Source organism: Gastrolobium bilobum, unplaced genomic scaffold (assembly GCF_033153095.1).
Source record: "Gastrolobium bilobum isolate Gb01-03AN ecotype WA unplaced genomic scaffold, APGP_CSIRO_Gbil_v1 utg14319, whole genome shotgun sequence".
Lineage (NCBI taxonomy): Eukaryota > Viridiplantae > Streptophyta > Magnoliopsida > Fabales > Fabaceae > Gastrolobium > Gastrolobium bilobum.
The window spans coordinates 411,231-428,244 of record NW_026898237.1 but is presented as its reverse complement, the minus strand read 5'-3'; the positions used below and the strand labels follow the sequence as shown (position 1 = coordinate 428,244).

At 34.6% G+C, this 17,014-nt stretch overlaps 1 protein-coding gene, 1 long non-coding RNA gene and 1 pseudogene across 3 annotated transcripts; all 3 read right to left on the bottom strand.

Moving 5' to 3' along the window:
• Positions 1–1,405: 1,405 nt before the first annotated feature.
• On the bottom strand, positions 1,406–2,734 carry LOC133314168 (serine/threonine-protein phosphatase 7 long form homolog). Its single transcript, XM_061515612.1, has 3 exons — positions 2,474–2,734; positions 1,765–2,372; positions 1,406–1,670 (listed from the first exon to the last, which is right to left on the bottom strand). The coding sequence occupies exons 1-3, from the start codon at positions 2,732–2,734 to the stop codon at positions 1,406–1,408; spliced, it is 1,134 nt and encodes a 377-aa protein (XP_061371596.1).
• Positions 2,735–7,552: 4,818 nt separating this feature from the next.
• On the bottom strand, positions 7,553–13,517 carry LOC133314181 (AP-2 complex subunit mu-like; annotated as a pseudogene).
• A 1,010-nt stretch (positions 13,518–14,527) lies between these two features.
• On the bottom strand, positions 14,528–16,998 carry LOC133314186 (uncharacterized). 2 transcript variants are annotated; one of them, XR_009751906.1, is made up of 4 exons: positions 16,862–16,974; positions 16,586–16,769; positions 15,067–15,315; positions 14,528–14,970 (listed from the first exon to the last, which is right to left on the bottom strand). It is a non-coding gene; the product is annotated as an uncharacterized LOC133314186 (long non-coding RNA). The 2 variants fall into 2 exon arrangements; XR_009751905.1 differs by having other exon boundaries at positions 16,586–16,998.
• Positions 16,999–17,014: the final 16 nt, after the last annotated feature.

Genomic DNA, 17,014 nt, shown 5'->3' with positions numbered 1-17,014 from the left:
CCCAGGAGTAATTCGCTGGGGTATGTAGCGAATTACAGTGAGGAGGAGTCATTCATGGCAGTCTCTTGTCGGACACGTGTCACAACTCCTGTAATTCGCTGTACCTTGCACGAATTATGTGTCAGTTTTCCAGTCCTGTCCAGTCATTGTCAGGACACGTGTCAATACCCCCATAATTCGCTGTACTGCCTAGCGAATTATGTACTAATTTTGCCATGACTCATAGCGAAATAGGGACCACTCTGATTGATAATGGACAGGTGTCAGCCCCCTAGTAATTCGCTAGGGGGCATAGCGAATTATGTTGCATAAAGTAGAACCTCATGTAGCAAACTTTGTTACTATAAATCAGCTCAATTCCATTTCAGGAACGGACTCTGAGTGCGAAAATTTGCCATTTATATACAAACATTACTACTTTTGTGTTATCTTTTGTGAATGTTAGTTTATTTTCTACTTTGGTAAGATGAGTGAGGGTAGGAATGATGTAATCGCCACAGTTTATTATAATGGGAGAAGATATTTGGGACCAAACGGGCAAGTTTTTGAAGGTGATGCAAAAATGTTTCGCATGAGCCCAACATGCAATCTTCACGAGCTTAAGAAGATAATCTACAAGAAGTTGAGATTACAAAGTGGTCAAACTCTTGCTCGATTGACCGCTAGGTGTGCCTCTGGTAACCCCGTGCAATGGGTTGGCGTCGAAATTGTTGAAGATGACGATGTAACGTTAGTAGTAGATGCAAGCACTTCAGAACACGGCGAGTCAAGATTTATTGAATTTTATGCAGAAGTCAACTACGGTGGACAATCAAGTAGTCAACTTTGTCCACCATCCACTGACATCATCGACATACACATGGTTCCAGTGGTTAATCCGGAAGATGAGGACGCGTCCCCCGCGCTTGCACCACAAACTCAACAACTGTTTGATGAAAGCTTGCCGGTCCACGACATGTACGATCCATCATGGCGTACCGATAGTTCAGAGGAAGAGGTTGATGAAGGTCTTGTTCCGGACAGTGAGTCCTCGGATACAGATGTCGATGGTGATTTTGATTGTTGTCCGTCCACTGCAGTTGGTCTACCAATTCCATCGCTTGGCATTGTAGGAATGCAAGACCCTCCAGTTGCAGGTATGTAGAATCGATTAATAACCGTGGTAGAGGTGTATGTTATGTCATATAAACAAATTATATGATTTTGGGGTTTTGGATATGTTATTGAACAGGAAATGATAATGTACCATTTTGGGATGGAATCAGCCATTTCACAAATGTTAATTGGGAATATCCAGATTAAGAATTAGAAGATATGCATGGAGCACAAATACCTAACTGGCAGATGGGCCACGAGCTATATAAGGACCAATTGTTTGACACCAAACATGATGTTCAAATGGCAATTAAACAATATTGTATGGAAAAAAATCGCACAACAGTCGTAGAGAAAAGTGATAAGAAAAGGTTGATAATGGTTTGTCAAAATCATAACGCCGGTTGTCCGTGGAGGATGAGAGCATACCAAAAAAAGGGTGGCAGTGAGGTACATTATGGGTCACGCCCAGGTATGGTCTCCAACGACACTGTCGTCTACGCATGACGTCCATATGATGGCGGTACCTGCGAATGTGATTAAACACAGTATGGCGCTGATCATAAATGTTAAACCTGCATTTATGATAATATATTATATTACAAACAGCAATATAAACAATTTCAAGAACGAAAAGATGAACAAGTGACATAGTCAAAGGATACATACCTCGCTCCATAAATGGCATACTCATCGATGACCTCAGGGAGTGGAGGAGAGATAGTCGGGAACCTGGTCCAGACCCATAATTGCAGTAACAGTGCACAACCACCCATATTTGAACGTCTCCTGTCAGTCACTTTGCATAACTCCTTATATAAGAGTGCAAGAACTGTAGAGCCCCAACTATACGTCCCACATCGCTGGAAATCATCAAGATATAACAAATATTTCGCAGGGACGAAGCTGGAGGCAGTGTCCACAAACAACATACCACCTAGTATCTGCAATATTAATGCGCGTGTATACCTCCTACGGTCAACCTCATTACCAGTGTGGTCTGCGTAATCCTTAAACTTCTCCCATAGATAGTGGAGACCCAACAAACCTCCATTCAGATCCCTACCAGCTGTGGGCTGAACGCCTAAGAAGTCACGGTACAAATCCTTAAAGGGATGTCGTCCGTGGCGCCCGGACACAACCTGACCATCTGTGGGCAACCCCAATAAATGATGAACATCCTCCAAGGTGATGGTCACCTCGCCCATAGTCATATGAAAAGTCCGTGTCTCTGGACGCCATCGCTCGACAAGCGCAGAGACAAGGTGATGGTCTATCTGAGAGCATATCATAATGAGTTGACATCATCAGAGATAACATAAATTATCACAATACAATATAAGAGTGATTACGTAGTTATGCATACAAATATACTAACCTCATGGTTGCGTAAGCGAGCAACATGATAGAAGCCAGCCTGCATCAGCCATGGCTGAATCTCCTCGAGAATGTCAAGGTGATTATGGGTCACAGCATGGCGCACATTAATTACACGATCATTGGCATTCGGATCTTCACAGGTGTTCCACACATGTGTGGAAATATGTCTGTCCTGCAAAGTCAGGAGAGTATTAACCTCCGGCCCAGGGTCGATCACGCTGAGTGGTGACCCAGGACGAGCTGCATCATCATGCTCCATAAATCTAATTACAAGCATAAAATCAGCATATTAGCGATAATTTAAACTGACAGAATGCAAAGTTATATAATTGCACAATTATAATGCACAACAATGAAAACAAAATTATATTTATTTATGACTTACGTAAATGTTATAATATTATGTACATTATTAACATAAATTATTAACCCAAATTATAATCAAAAACTAAAAATACATTAATATAACCCTAAATAAATACAAAAAAAAAACAATTGAAAAGTTTACAACTAATAGAAGATTATGCTTTAAATAAATTAACAAATTTCTAACCTAACATTTAAAAAATCAACACTAACTAATATTATAAAATTATTAAAGCCTAATAAAAAAAGAAAATAAATTATATTAACATTAAATTATATTACAAAATTATATTTATTTATGACTTACGTAAATGTTATAATTATGTACACTATTAACATAAATTATTAACCCAAATTATAATCAAAAACTAAAAATACATTAATATAACCCTAAATAAATACAAAAAAAACAATTGAAAAGTTTACAACTAATTGAAGATTATGCTTTAAATAAATTAACAAATTTCTAACCTAACATTTAAAAAATCAACAGTAACTAATATTATAAAATTATTAAAGCCTAATCAAAAAAGAAAATAAATTATATTAACATTAAATTATATTACAAAATTATAAAACCATAATTATAAAATTAAATTTATAGGGAAATTTTTAAGAGCATGAACATTTCCGTAGATAAAACTCAATTCAGATTATAGGAAAATTTTTAATAGCATAAATATAAAACTAAACTAACTTAACTTTATAAGAAAGAGAATGAACCTTAAATAATACTTTAACTAACCTAATGTTTGAAATATCTACATTAACTAACCTAATGTTTAAAATATCTACACTAACTAACATTAAACATTAAATAATGCATTAAATAATACATTAAATAAAATGGATTCAACCAAAACTAACCCAAATAACTACATTAACTAACCTAATGTTTCAAAAATCTATACTAACTACTATTAAACATTAAATAATGCATTAAATAATAAATTAAATACAATATTGAAACAACATAAACTAATCAAACAAAAACACTAACCCAAATAACTACATTAACTACTACTAAACATTAAATAATAACTTAAATAAAATTTTAAAACAAAAACAACTAAAGAAAAAATAAAACTAACCTTTAGAGAGAGAGACCACACTTTAAGAGAGAAGGGTGAGGATGGAGAGGTGGGGAAGGGGCGGGGGGCGGAGGGGATTTATAGAAAAATTTTGAGGGAAGTTCGTTGGGGTGTCTAGCGAATTTGTGTATGATTGACACGTGTCCAGCATGCTGCTGTGCAGCAGGTTTTCGTTAGGAGTAATTCGCTACATACCCCAGCGAATTACTCCTGGGATGACATGTGGCAGTGATGCTGACGGGGCAACATGACATGGCATAATTCGCTGCACAGTGTAGCGAATTATTTGCATACGTAATTCGCTACACTGTGTAGCGAATTATCCCGCGTGGCAGTTTGGGAAATTTTACTGTTCGCGTGGCATTTTGGTAATTTGTTTGCCAAAGCGTGGCACATTGGTCACTGTCCCGAAAAAAAATCTTGTGGTATTTGATTAGGATTTTAAAAGATTATTTTAGAATTCGTCCAAATCCGTTGGTATTCAATCAGGATTTTAAACAATGGAATCACAATATCGTGGTATTCAAAAATTCGACGATTTTAATGGATTTTCTATTGGTGTGGATTTCGTGAGACTTTTTAGTGAAAAATATAAATAGGATGCCTCTCTCACAATCTCACCCTAACCCCTAGGATTTCTTGATATTCTTCTATTGCAGTATTTTCTTCTTCCTTTGGCAGGTTGACTGCTTGAAATTGGGTTCCATCACGGGAGCTTCGTTAAAACTAAAAAAAAAATATTTTTGAGCGATTTTCATCACAAAGCAACCCAGAAACAACAAACCAACGAGATTTTAATATAATCTATCTCAAAAACGTGATTTTAACATATTTTTGAGCCATTTTTTAGAAATTTTAGAAGTTTAAAAAGTGATTTTTCAAGCTATGGGTTACAGTTTTTCTTGGCACAAAAACGTGTGATTTTTGTATTAAAAACAACATAAAATAGTGAAAAATAACAGGGGAACTAAAACCCTCAAACCAATTTTCGTTTTACATCAATGAAACAATATCAATTTAAAGAAAGATTGAAACTTTCATAATATGAACCTTATATTTCGTAACAATACATTCATGAACGAAATTCATTCACTATAGGAAATGATTTCAAACAATTTTTGTGTCAATAAATAACTAAAAGCTTGTTTCTCAAAAGTCCCAAAGCAATTTAAGGTTTCAATGTATCGAGTGAAAAAAATTTGAGAAATTTTCAAAACTTTTATGTAATTAAACCCAAAATTTTAGATTCGAAATTTTCTTAGAATATTCAATGAAAATATGCATATGATATATGGTTAGAAAACTCTCATCACGTAAAATAAAAACCCCAAGGTTTTCAAGATCAATTGCAAAAAATTCCAAACGAAATTTTATCATGAACTTTGATACCAAATGAAGAAGATAATTTTCAACCCATTAGATATGTGAAAAGCTGTTGTCTAGTAATTTTGAATGTTTGTTAAAAATTATATTATGTTTTACTGATTGAGAAAATTATATTAGGTTTAACTTTTTTTCATTAATTTCATTGCATTTCTTTGTTATTTTTTGTAGTGGGAAGATTATACTTACAACCTATTTTTGTTTACAACCTTTTACAATCATATCTTAACCGTTGATTTCCGTCAATCAAAGGTTATTATTTTCGCAAATCAAACTCATTAATTAATATTTAATTTGCAATGAATGGTAACCGTTGATTGATGGAAATCAACGGTTAAGATATGATTGTAAATATTGTAAACAAAAATAGATTGTAAGTATAACTTTCCCTTTTTTATTGACTCTTGTAATTTTGAATGTTTGTTAAAAATTCATATGATTTTTTAAAGTCTTATAAATCCATGTTGTCCGTTCAAATCTTATAATGCCACCTTCTAGGTGGTATTTGCTTGTTTACCAGGCAAATCGAAAAAGGACCGTGAAGCAAGAGACCAAAATGACCTTTGTTAATGGGAACCTTTGCCATCTTCTAGAAAGAGGGTCCAAGGCATTGACCTTTGTTATGGTAATTTAAGGGTTGTTGTGGTAATTTAACTCTATTTTCCCAGAAATATTTTTCCTTCAAACAAACATAGACTTAGAAAATTTAAACCAATTTTTTCGGTAGTTTTTCGGCCTACCAAACAATTTTTTGTTCACTTTCCTACCAAACTCATTTTTCTACCACTTCTCAAATAATTATATTTCCCTGGTACAAAAATATTTCTCCTCCACCAAACACCCCCTAATCAAATTTTACATCATTAGACCAATTCTAATGGTTTAATATAGCTGCTTTAAGAAAATGGATCATCCTGTTAAAATTTCAGGTAATAATATGTGGAGTCTAATTATCATTAATAAACAAAAGACAAGCACAAAAATTTCACATTATAAAAGTCATAAAATTTTAATACGAGACGATGAACTCCCTTGATTGTGTATTCCTTTTCCTTTTTTTTTTGTTAATATATATTTTTTAATTTTTATATATTTCTTAATTTTGAGTTAATTTTTATACACTTTTTCAAATTAAAAAAATAGATTATGGGAAGCGAATCCAATTGCAAGTAAGGGTGAAATGGGCCGAGATTTATCTCAAAAAGTTTAAGTCTATATAAAAAAAATTTAATTTAATCTGACCCGATAGCATAGTACGAATCTAATTGTTAGTCTGACCTGACACATTTATAGAAAAATAAATGGCCCGACCTAGCCCGTTAGCATGTTAATTTTTAATTTCCAAGCAGAACATGAATCAACTTCACAAAATACTCAAATTTTATTGTTAAAACAAAAATCATAATTGCAACATTTAAACAAAACCATGAATCACAACAATAATTTATCACAATTTTTTTTAAGTCATTTTCAGAAACAAGATACTCAAACTAACTAACATATATTTTATCAGATCCAACAAATCAATCTATACTATGTAAATTAAAATAACTGCATGAATCCAATAAATATATCATGATACTTGTAGTAGACAAAATTTCTCATCAACTTCTTTCCGCTGCAAATACAATTCCAAGGTTACATAAGTTGGTAAACAATTTGTAAATGTAGAGAACAAAAAACAAGATTAAAGAATAGAAAAAAAAAAAAGGAAAAAAACTAAAATCCTTTTTATACCTTTTGTTTTTTTTTTTCAAACCATACTTATTACGTAGCCAATCTCTACCATATATTAAAGCTTAGAAAGTATCTTCAAGCAAGTTAGAACAATAGACATCAATAACTCTTCCTCCAACGTTGATTTTGATGGTATTATAGAGATTGGTACAGTTTTTGTGCTACTCCCAAAGGTAGTTTTGGTTGAGGATCGAACATAGGTCCTTCCATCCATGGTAGTTAAAATCTCAATTTATCACTACGATTTTACATTATTTTTCCATCAAAATGATTTTATCAATATTCTAAACGCTTTTACATTTTTATGATTTTTTATCCCCTTCCAAGTTTTACGCTTTTACTTATGCTTCCTTGTCTGCGCCTTATTCCCTCGAAGCAACAAGCCCATCTCTCACCCTACTAACAAGCACACAAAGACTCTGTTGTATGTAATGAGTAACCATATAAACACTTTATTAAACAGTAGTCTACCACATTTATCTTCTCAAGGAGGGGGCTTCAGTACAAATCAACACCAACATGAACCGTGACATATAAATTACAGACTGCCTCACTCAATAAACATTATCATTAAAACAAAATACAAAGAGTACAAGAGAGCTAGAGAGAATCACTTTAAGCTTTCATTAACAAGCTGACCTTTGCAACAAAAATGTTAAACTGATTTTTCACGCGCACAATCATTTTGACAGCACACTATATCTTGAGAGACGCCTCAACCGTAACAAGAACCGCGGCAATAAATGGATAACTAGATTAAACCACGCCTTCAATTTTTTGGGATTGCTTCAATCTCCACCCATTAATCCCTGACGTTTGAAATCAGTAATCCCGATGTGTCTAGCACCTTATCTCGTATGATCCTGCTTTTGTAATATAACGAACCCACTCAACAGTGTTGTCTCCGCTCTTCTCCCACACCTTCAGAGAGTACATTAAAGATCCAAACCCACTGGGTTCTAAGAAAATGCAGAACAAAAAAAATAAAAGCCTAGTAAGTAGGATGGATACCTTCAGAAAACGGACACGTAAACCAGATGCAGCGAACATGGGAACTTACATCGACAAATATAAGACAAAGAGATCAAGCTACTATATAAGAAGGGGAAGGGGAAGTTTGAAGAGATAAGCTCCACATGCGAATGTGATATATTATTTTAGAAGTTCTGCCCGGAGTAGAGGACCAATATCCACTAAAGTTACCCAAAAAGAAAAAGGGAAGTTAAAAAAAAAAAAAAATTAGTTGAGGGAGAGAAAAAAGAAGCAAATGCTGAAAACTGTTCGTCAATGCACACTACAGACAACTAAATATATACTAATCTAATAAATAAAAAGGTCCTAACTCCTATTTTACCTAATTAACGGATATACAACGAAGCTGGACACTAAACTAAGCTATCTTTGATTACATATCAAACAGTTTTCATGAATAGGCTTTGACAAATACTTTTAAGCCAATCAAGAAGTTCCAGCCCATTTTCATGGAATTTGCTAAAGAAACTGATAATAAACCTGAAACTCCATCTGAATTGGTGGTCTAGTCCAAGATTTCTTTTCTATCATCGTAGAAATAAGTTCAATTTCTGCACTCAAGGTTGGCTCAGTTTGACAAGGAAATTTTCTTATCCTGCAAAATAAGAACAAAATCAGATATTAGAACAGCTCTATACTGAAAGGAAAACACTAAACACCAGGGAACCAATGGAAAAAATAAAGGCAGGGGAAGAGTTACAGCTGATTAAAAAACATATAACTTGAGGATAACGGAAAGACAATGCCCTTGGGCTAAAAATGAAACAAGTCAAAGAAACCTGGAATCTTAACATACAATAACAATGTAAAATAACATTCCACACATTGCTATCAAAATCTCAATTTACAAAGTAAAAAAGCATACAGCTTTACGCTTTTACTTAGGCCACTTTATATTTTCCTCAAGATCCTTTTTGAGTGAAAGTGTCTGAATTCTAACAACCTTTTTCAGTAACCCTATTTCACATAGTAGTGACCATAAAGTGAGACAATTACTTCCAAACCAAACAATCAATAGCTGCATTGTATTTTGCTCGGCCAGACGTGACCATGAAACTCATTTTTGCTGTTTGTTTTGGCACAGGAATTTTGACAACAACCCCTAGTGCAAACATCCTTGCACCAAAGACACTCTTAACCTGAAAAACAAGTTTAAAAAAATAAATAACTAGAAAGATAGATGACCTTCATTAGATTTGATCTTCAACATGAAAATTTCCAAACCTTAACATTCACTTCCGTTCGTGTTCGACCAAGTTCCTTGATGGTTGGCAATACTTTGAAGGGAAGATTAACACCCTCAGTGATACGATACCTACCAAGAGAAAATCATTTTAGCAGATATTAGACGAAACCAATGGCCATTCTGCACCATTTAAGAATTCACCTGATCCTATATTGTGGTTTTGTTTTGAAATACCAAGTGATGCAAAATGGTAAAGTAGACTAGGAACTACGAAGGAAGCTTTGAATTTCATGATGATCTAACACTATGCAGAAGGAGATGACACTACAATACGATAAACATTATAAAAGGAAGAAATGACCGACAAAGGGAGCATATCCATATGCCTAAATAAATAAAACTAGGATTCCAGGAAAATGCAAAGGGAATGAACAAAAAGCAGATTTCCAGGAAAATATTAGGTAATGGTATATAAGTTAAATTCTTAGGATAGGTAAGGAAACTCAAACTGAAGAAATGGATGCTAATAAGAAAGATTTCAGATACTCCCCCTTGACTTTGCTCCTTGGTAATAAACAGAATTGGATTTTTAAAATTGGGCAGTTGTAAGCATTATTAACCGTAGCTCAATTAGCTTTAAATGTAGTTTTTGGTGGCCTATTGGGGTGTCTTAGTGGGAACAAAGCTCTTTCATGGAAGGCTTAAATCATAATCCATTTTCCCAATCAAAGTTTGATGATGGTGATCTACCAAGAAATAGATTACCAAGTACCTAGTAGAAAAACCAACAAAGAGTGGTTTTGAAATAGTTAATCAAGAATAGGTCAAAGGACAGAGAGAGGTAATTACAAACCCTTCTATTCGCCTTCCCCTTTTCTGACGAAAGCATGCATGTAACATCTTTGCTGTAGGTTCACAAAATTCAGTAACATGATATAGAATCAAAGGGCAAGTGCTTACTTCATTAGTTCAAATTCACCATCAGGTGGCACAAAACTACAGTTTTCTCCGAGTTGAACCTTGTCAAATTTACACATTGATGGAAAGTGACATCATCAAGCTCAATAGTTTTACCACTGCAAAATAGATTTTGTTGATAATAGAAAGTGATATTATTAGAATCGCAGAGAAAACAAAACAGAAGAATGAAATATCCTCCCAGTACAACGCACAAAAAGGACTAAATCGGAAAAAAAAAAAATGAAAACAGCAAACATCATTTTCTGTGATAATGAAACAGAACATGGACACAACTTTTAGACGACAATATCAAAGGAAAATATCATTGGCAGGAAAAATGTGGGGAAACCATGTCCAAATGAAAGCTACCTTTTAGTAGGACGGGATTTAAGTTGTGACTCTTTCTCAAGGCCAATCTTGTCATTCAAACCCAGCTTCAAATCAGGCATTCCAGAAAGAAAGAACTTCATAAGTATCTTCCCGGTTACATCACAGCGCAAAACAACACCTAAAACCATAAAAAAATTAGCAGGAAATCTTGCAAAAATCAACATGTAGACAATCAAAATTCATGACCCACCTGTTGAAGACATAAGGAGATTCACGCTTTCCACAATATCCAGGAAGACCTGCAATGGGTCAGTGTTGTAAACTAGCATTAGTATGGCAATAATCATAAAGAGTAGATGTAGGATAGTATAAAACTCACGACTCACCTCATTCTTTTTGTACCCAAGGCCTTCTCTCTGCCAACAATAGCACCAGTAACTTGTAAAGTTGCATTTGGAACAGGTCTATCTGCGGGCTGTCCCCCCAACCCATTGCGCACAACATAAAATGAATCAAAGCATTTTATGGAATACTCAACAGACAAAACATATTAAGAAATGTAAAAGTTAAAACAAAATAAATGGACAGACAGACACAACAGACGTACACACAGGCACACAGCCACTAATGTGTAAAGTCACATTCGGAACAGGTCTATCTGTGGGCTGTTCTCCCTCCCCCCAAAACGAATTGCAGAGAGAAAGAAAATGCTATGTATAATTTATATTATTAGATATTTGGTATTTTTATATGTACATGCAATTATACATATATTGTATTCTCCAAGATTCCTTTTTCTAATTTTATTTTTTTTCATCTCAGTAACCCCATGGCTGTGTCCTATCAAGTCTGTGTCCACGTCCTTACATCATGATATTTACAATGGCATGTGCAGACTAACCTTGGATGAAAATGGGGAATGAACTCCTTCCTGAGTGATATAAAGCTTTAAGATCTCAGGTGAAAGATTTTGAGGATAACCAAAGTCCATTATTTCTGCAAATATGCATAAATATTTATCATAACCCCAGTCAAATGATAAATACTTTTCTATCACAAGAACATTACTTGATCTTTTATTATTACACAAAGTATGACTTTGCAAAACATACTTCTCCCACCTGTTAACAAAATATAAATGCACAAAGCAGAAAACCATGTATAATTATCAAGCAAGAGCACTATAGCAGTTTCACACAGCCAAGCATGACATACCAGCCACTTCCATTACAATTCACAAGCAAAGCTCTAAGTTACTACCTATTTTGACCAAGGTAGATTCCATAAAATTCTGAAGAGTTGATATAATTATGACAATCATTTTGGTCAAGCTATTATTTCCCATATAATTTAGAGTTTGCAAGAGGCATCAAAATTGCAACGAACAAAATGTATCCTTCCCTTTGTTAGCCTTAAATTTTTATCACCATTAGTTTACAATAAGATTCTTTATGCTTTTTCCAGCTGAAAGCGCAGTTTCATAAAGTATGTCATGCTTATGTGGTATTCCGTATTTCCAGCAAATTCAAATTAAATAAATATTTTACATTGTGCACAGTCAAGATCTCGCATCTCCATCCCCTCTTCATTGTAGGTACCCACTTACACATGCAACTCCTCACTTAAAAAGACTTGCGAAGATATATGAACTTGGCTACAAAATATTCTTCTAACTAACAAAAGTTTTTTAAAATATAGGCAACTGAAACACTTGCATTAACTTTCAGATATTGCATGCATTACAGAACAATATCAAAATCGAACATAGAAGGAATTTAGTTCCTCACCATGTAATTACATATCATCTAGAAGTTCATAAATGAGTACAAAATTATTGCGAATTGCATCTTCCTCAAAAGCTCCACCAAAATATGATTTGAATAGTGCAACAGCCTGCAAAGAAAAGAGGACATATTATCAACCACAATCATTTAAATAACCACATGCAAATGTTAATTATAATCAAATATCAAGAATTAAAAGCCAGAAAGTCATGCACAAGCAACAAAGATGACAACGCCTTCATCCCAGAGAGTGGAGGAAGGATAGAATAGAATAGAAAAGAACTAAAGCCCACGTCTTGAATCATAATTTAAGTGTCAATGACAGGCAGAGATTAAATACCTCAACAACAAACTTGAAAGCGCAAGCTACATTAGCATTGCTGCTGACAACAATCACGATGTATACATTGCTGATCCTCATGTAAAAGAAAGTGCAGCCACCAATCTTCCTCACAGGACAGGTACCAAGTTCTTTTGTTTGCGTTATACGCGTCCGAAAAGCATCAACCATATTTCCCCTGAAAAGCTATGAATTAGAAGACAAAGTGTTGCACCCGATAAAATCATAAACGAACTTCTAACAGCACAATCAACAAGTTCCATAGCTTCAGTAAGTGACATTCTAAAAGCAAAAACTCGTTATCACTAGTCCTAGCTGCACTAAAAGCGAAATGTTCTGCATTAAAAGTGATATCACCACTCCACATGCCGGCTTTGATAGAGACATGCTTAATTGTTCCTCACCAAAAACACAGAGTATTTTACAGAATCCGAGCTCACTAATATAAACGATGATAAAAATTAGATCATAGAACGTTTTTTCAGTGCAAAAAATGGAGACGGTTCATTCCATTTCATCACTAAGATATCTCCACTAAGCAGCAACGTTGACATAAGTTGAATAAAGAGAGAGAAAAGGAAGAGATGTTACCCAACATTGTCGCGATAGAGGCGATTGATGAGAACGTCACCGCGGAGGTTCAAGAAGTATGCAGCGGAAGAAGCCATCGGCATCTCCGGTCCAGTGTATCGGCTTCCAAATTCTCCGACAAAGAAATTCCGGAAGAAGAAGAAGAATCAGACACGGTGGCTCCGCCGCAGATCTGTGGCTTGGAGAAGGAGTAGCAACCAAACGTCGTTGTCGTCGTCGACGGAGAAAAGAAAAGAAACAGAGTGAGAAAAATTCCAGACTCCGTGACGAGTCAGCGAAAGTTACACACCAACACCCGACACCGTTCAGCAATGCACTTAGACGGCACGTGCGTCTCCCGTGAGGGGCCGTTTGGTTAACGATAAATTTTTATGAATAACCGGGAAATGAGATTAAGAGGGAAATAGTTGGAATATGAGTTTGGTAATAAAATGTAAAAAAAGTTGTTTCGTTAGATAAAATTTTGATGGAGAAATTAGGTAACCTTTACAAAGTCTATGTTTGGGTGTAGATAAAATATAGATAGAGAAATTAATTGATATTACGAAAATAACTTGTATTTAAAATTTTTATAAAGTCTATTTATGACGTGGCAAACTAGCTTCCCCGTTATGTCTTTCACATCAATGCCCTTTTGGCCAGGCGTTAGTTCAATATATCCATATTGCTTATGTATTCTACAGAAATATTTTGTTTGTCAATTTTTTGTAATTCATATTTCATTCTAATGAGATACCTTTATATGGTTCGTGAATAGGAAGTGTAGTAATAGACTACTAGTAAAGATTAAAACTATAATACTCAAACTGAAGGATTCAATCCGCAATGATTAGTTAAATCTGCCAGCATAATATGTCGACATTTTCGGTTTTAGATGATGAAGCAAATTAAGTTTTGAATGATAAATTTAACCAGATGTAATTCGTGGACGGTTGCACCTAATCAAAACTTAACCTGGATAAGATTTAAGGAACGATATCTCAATATCAAAATTTAACTTGGTTACTATTTGAGTCAAAACTTCGTCAATTGTCTACTGATGTCGATCAATGGTCATATTTTTATTTAATTGGTGTGCCGCTTGTTAAGGTTTGTCTGTATTTAGACAGAATAGGAATCCAGAAAGCAATATATATATATATATATATATATATATATATATATATATATATATATATACCAAGGTGTGATTAACTGAAAATGCCACTGAAGGTGAAGAGACAAATTATTTTTCAACTAAGTAGGTGCCTTGTGAGAAAGATGCATGTTTAACATAAATAAATTCAGTTGATTCCACACCCATATGGTGATGGCTGCCGAGAAGACACAAATGACAAGTCGGACCAACTGGCATAGCAGCAGACAAAGTTGTTGATGCTTACGTAATAGATGTAAATGGTAAGATTCTTGATAGAAAATCAATGGGAGAAGATGTATTTTGGGCCATTACAGGATTGGAGGATAAAGATTGCATAGTATTGAAATTATACACATTCACCCATAACACAGTTGCCAAAATGCATCAATCTGATGTCCTCTGCATTATGGTCTGGCTGTCTATTGTCATCATCCTTTGGAGGCAACGCTGTCAATCTGATTGAAATTTTTTCAAGATACAAATAAACTAAAGCCTTCAATGACTCCAAAGCAGTCCACATTGTATGACAGTGCATCCTTCGTACCATCACCCATACACTGTCAAACCAAAGAATTAATAAATCAAGTTAAGCACATTATTGAAGGCTTATCAACACCTCTTAGCATAAACATATAATGGACATATGCATATACCAGGAAATATATATCCAATGCTATTACTCAAACATGACATGGATTGGAAGATTCAAATAAGCAGTCCCCAATGAGTTGGAAATCGGTACAGCCATCTGACTTGCAAAGTGACTGCAACGGCAGGAACAAAGCATCAAAGCCAGCAACGACTTCAAAAGTGTCTTCAGTTTGCCTCTTTGTGTTGGAACTCAGTATTTATAAGCACAAAGACAGTTTACTTGTATCAGTTATGGCTAATACAAAAAATCCCTAAGACAAGCAATGAGTCAGTATTTGTACGAGTTTCTACTGCAGACATTTCTGTACAATGACTCTTACCATGGTATTAACCCCATGTACTAGGAAATGAAACCACACCAAAAGGGAACACATATATAGTGTAGCAAAAAGTCCTTACTGGACCAAAAAATACTGTGCCTATATGATCAACATGATGCATCAAGTTAGTTCACAAAAAAAAAAATACTCAGCAAGTGACCTTTCGATCACATGATAAGACTCAACTGAAGAGCACAGGGGTTTGTTTCTTGGGTGAGCATACTAGAGATCGTTAGTTGTTTGTTGATTCCACATACACAGGCATGCAATTAAAACTTGATATCCTTTTTCTGTTTCAACTTAGTCAAACCCTCGAATAATGTATCTTTTCATCTATGGTCCACTACATTGATTAAGGACTCGATACAATTCAAGAAATTTTTGTTGTAACTGGCATGCCCTGTTTTCCTTTTATTCTAAACTCTTACATTTTTTAAACAAAAAAAAAAAGGAGAAGGGATCCATTATCTTTATGACCCCTGAAGTTCTACCGTCAACTTGAGGCAAAATTTTCATAATATATGAAACTGTTCTTCAAACTCGCCTAGAAAAGATTCATAATTGAATCATAAAATGGAATTTGTCATAAACATCATTTTGCTTTGAACATTCAAGGAGTGGGATGTGGGCTTCCAACATTCTTCATGCATATGTTTAACTGCCCCAAAATAAATATTCTTTTTTGGACACTGAAGTCATGCTTCCCTTTTTTAATTTTTAAATTTCCCCACCTTAGTCATTAAGCACCTCCATTGGGTAAATGATTTTCTTATCTTATTTTAGAAAAAAGGCAAACACATTATGGTTTTTCATCATGAGGGGAAGGAGAATAAGCAGTCAGCTCTTTAGCCAACTCATTCAAATTTTTTAAAAAACACAAATATGAAGACTCTCTTCTTTTCGTGTAGTATTTGGAACACTGTCAGACAATTTCAAGACATTGAAAACGAGGGGTTAAACAAATGAACCATTTTACCCACTGCTGAAATATGATGCTATTTGTATCTAAAATTCTTGAATAAAAAAATGACAGAACTGAAGTATCACAAGTCCTTATTTATTTGTTTTATTTAAGAAAAGAAGAAAAGAAAAAGTGGTTCTGTATGTGACAAAAAGAATAAGATAATTTTTTTCATATCAGTTGTCTTTTGCAAGAGGGAAAAAAACTGGGAGAAGCTATACGATTAAGTAACATAGTTACCGGAGAGGTTGTGGAAGAAGTTGACGGCAAAGACTAAGTGCAGGCTCTGTCGGTGACCGTTGCTTCTAGACGCTATAAATATACTCCAACCAGAAACGCGATGTGATAACAACACTGACGATTTTGTGTTATCTCAGATGTGAAGGAGAAATCTCAAGTTCAACACCTGCCAAACCTTTTTCACCTACATGCAATTTACTCAATTAAAATCTAACACCATGGATGAAGGAAAAAACGCAAACTTTTTGTGGAACTGATAGGGTAAACGATAACTACTCTCTTCGAGGGAGAGCAACCTCCACAAAAGCTAAAGAAATACTATAATTCTTCTCTGATCTTATTCACAAATGAGTGTCCCCTTAAATACACGAATCAGGGAATCTTTGGAGGAATACACAAAACAGAATTGCAAAGGGAAGGGAATACAAT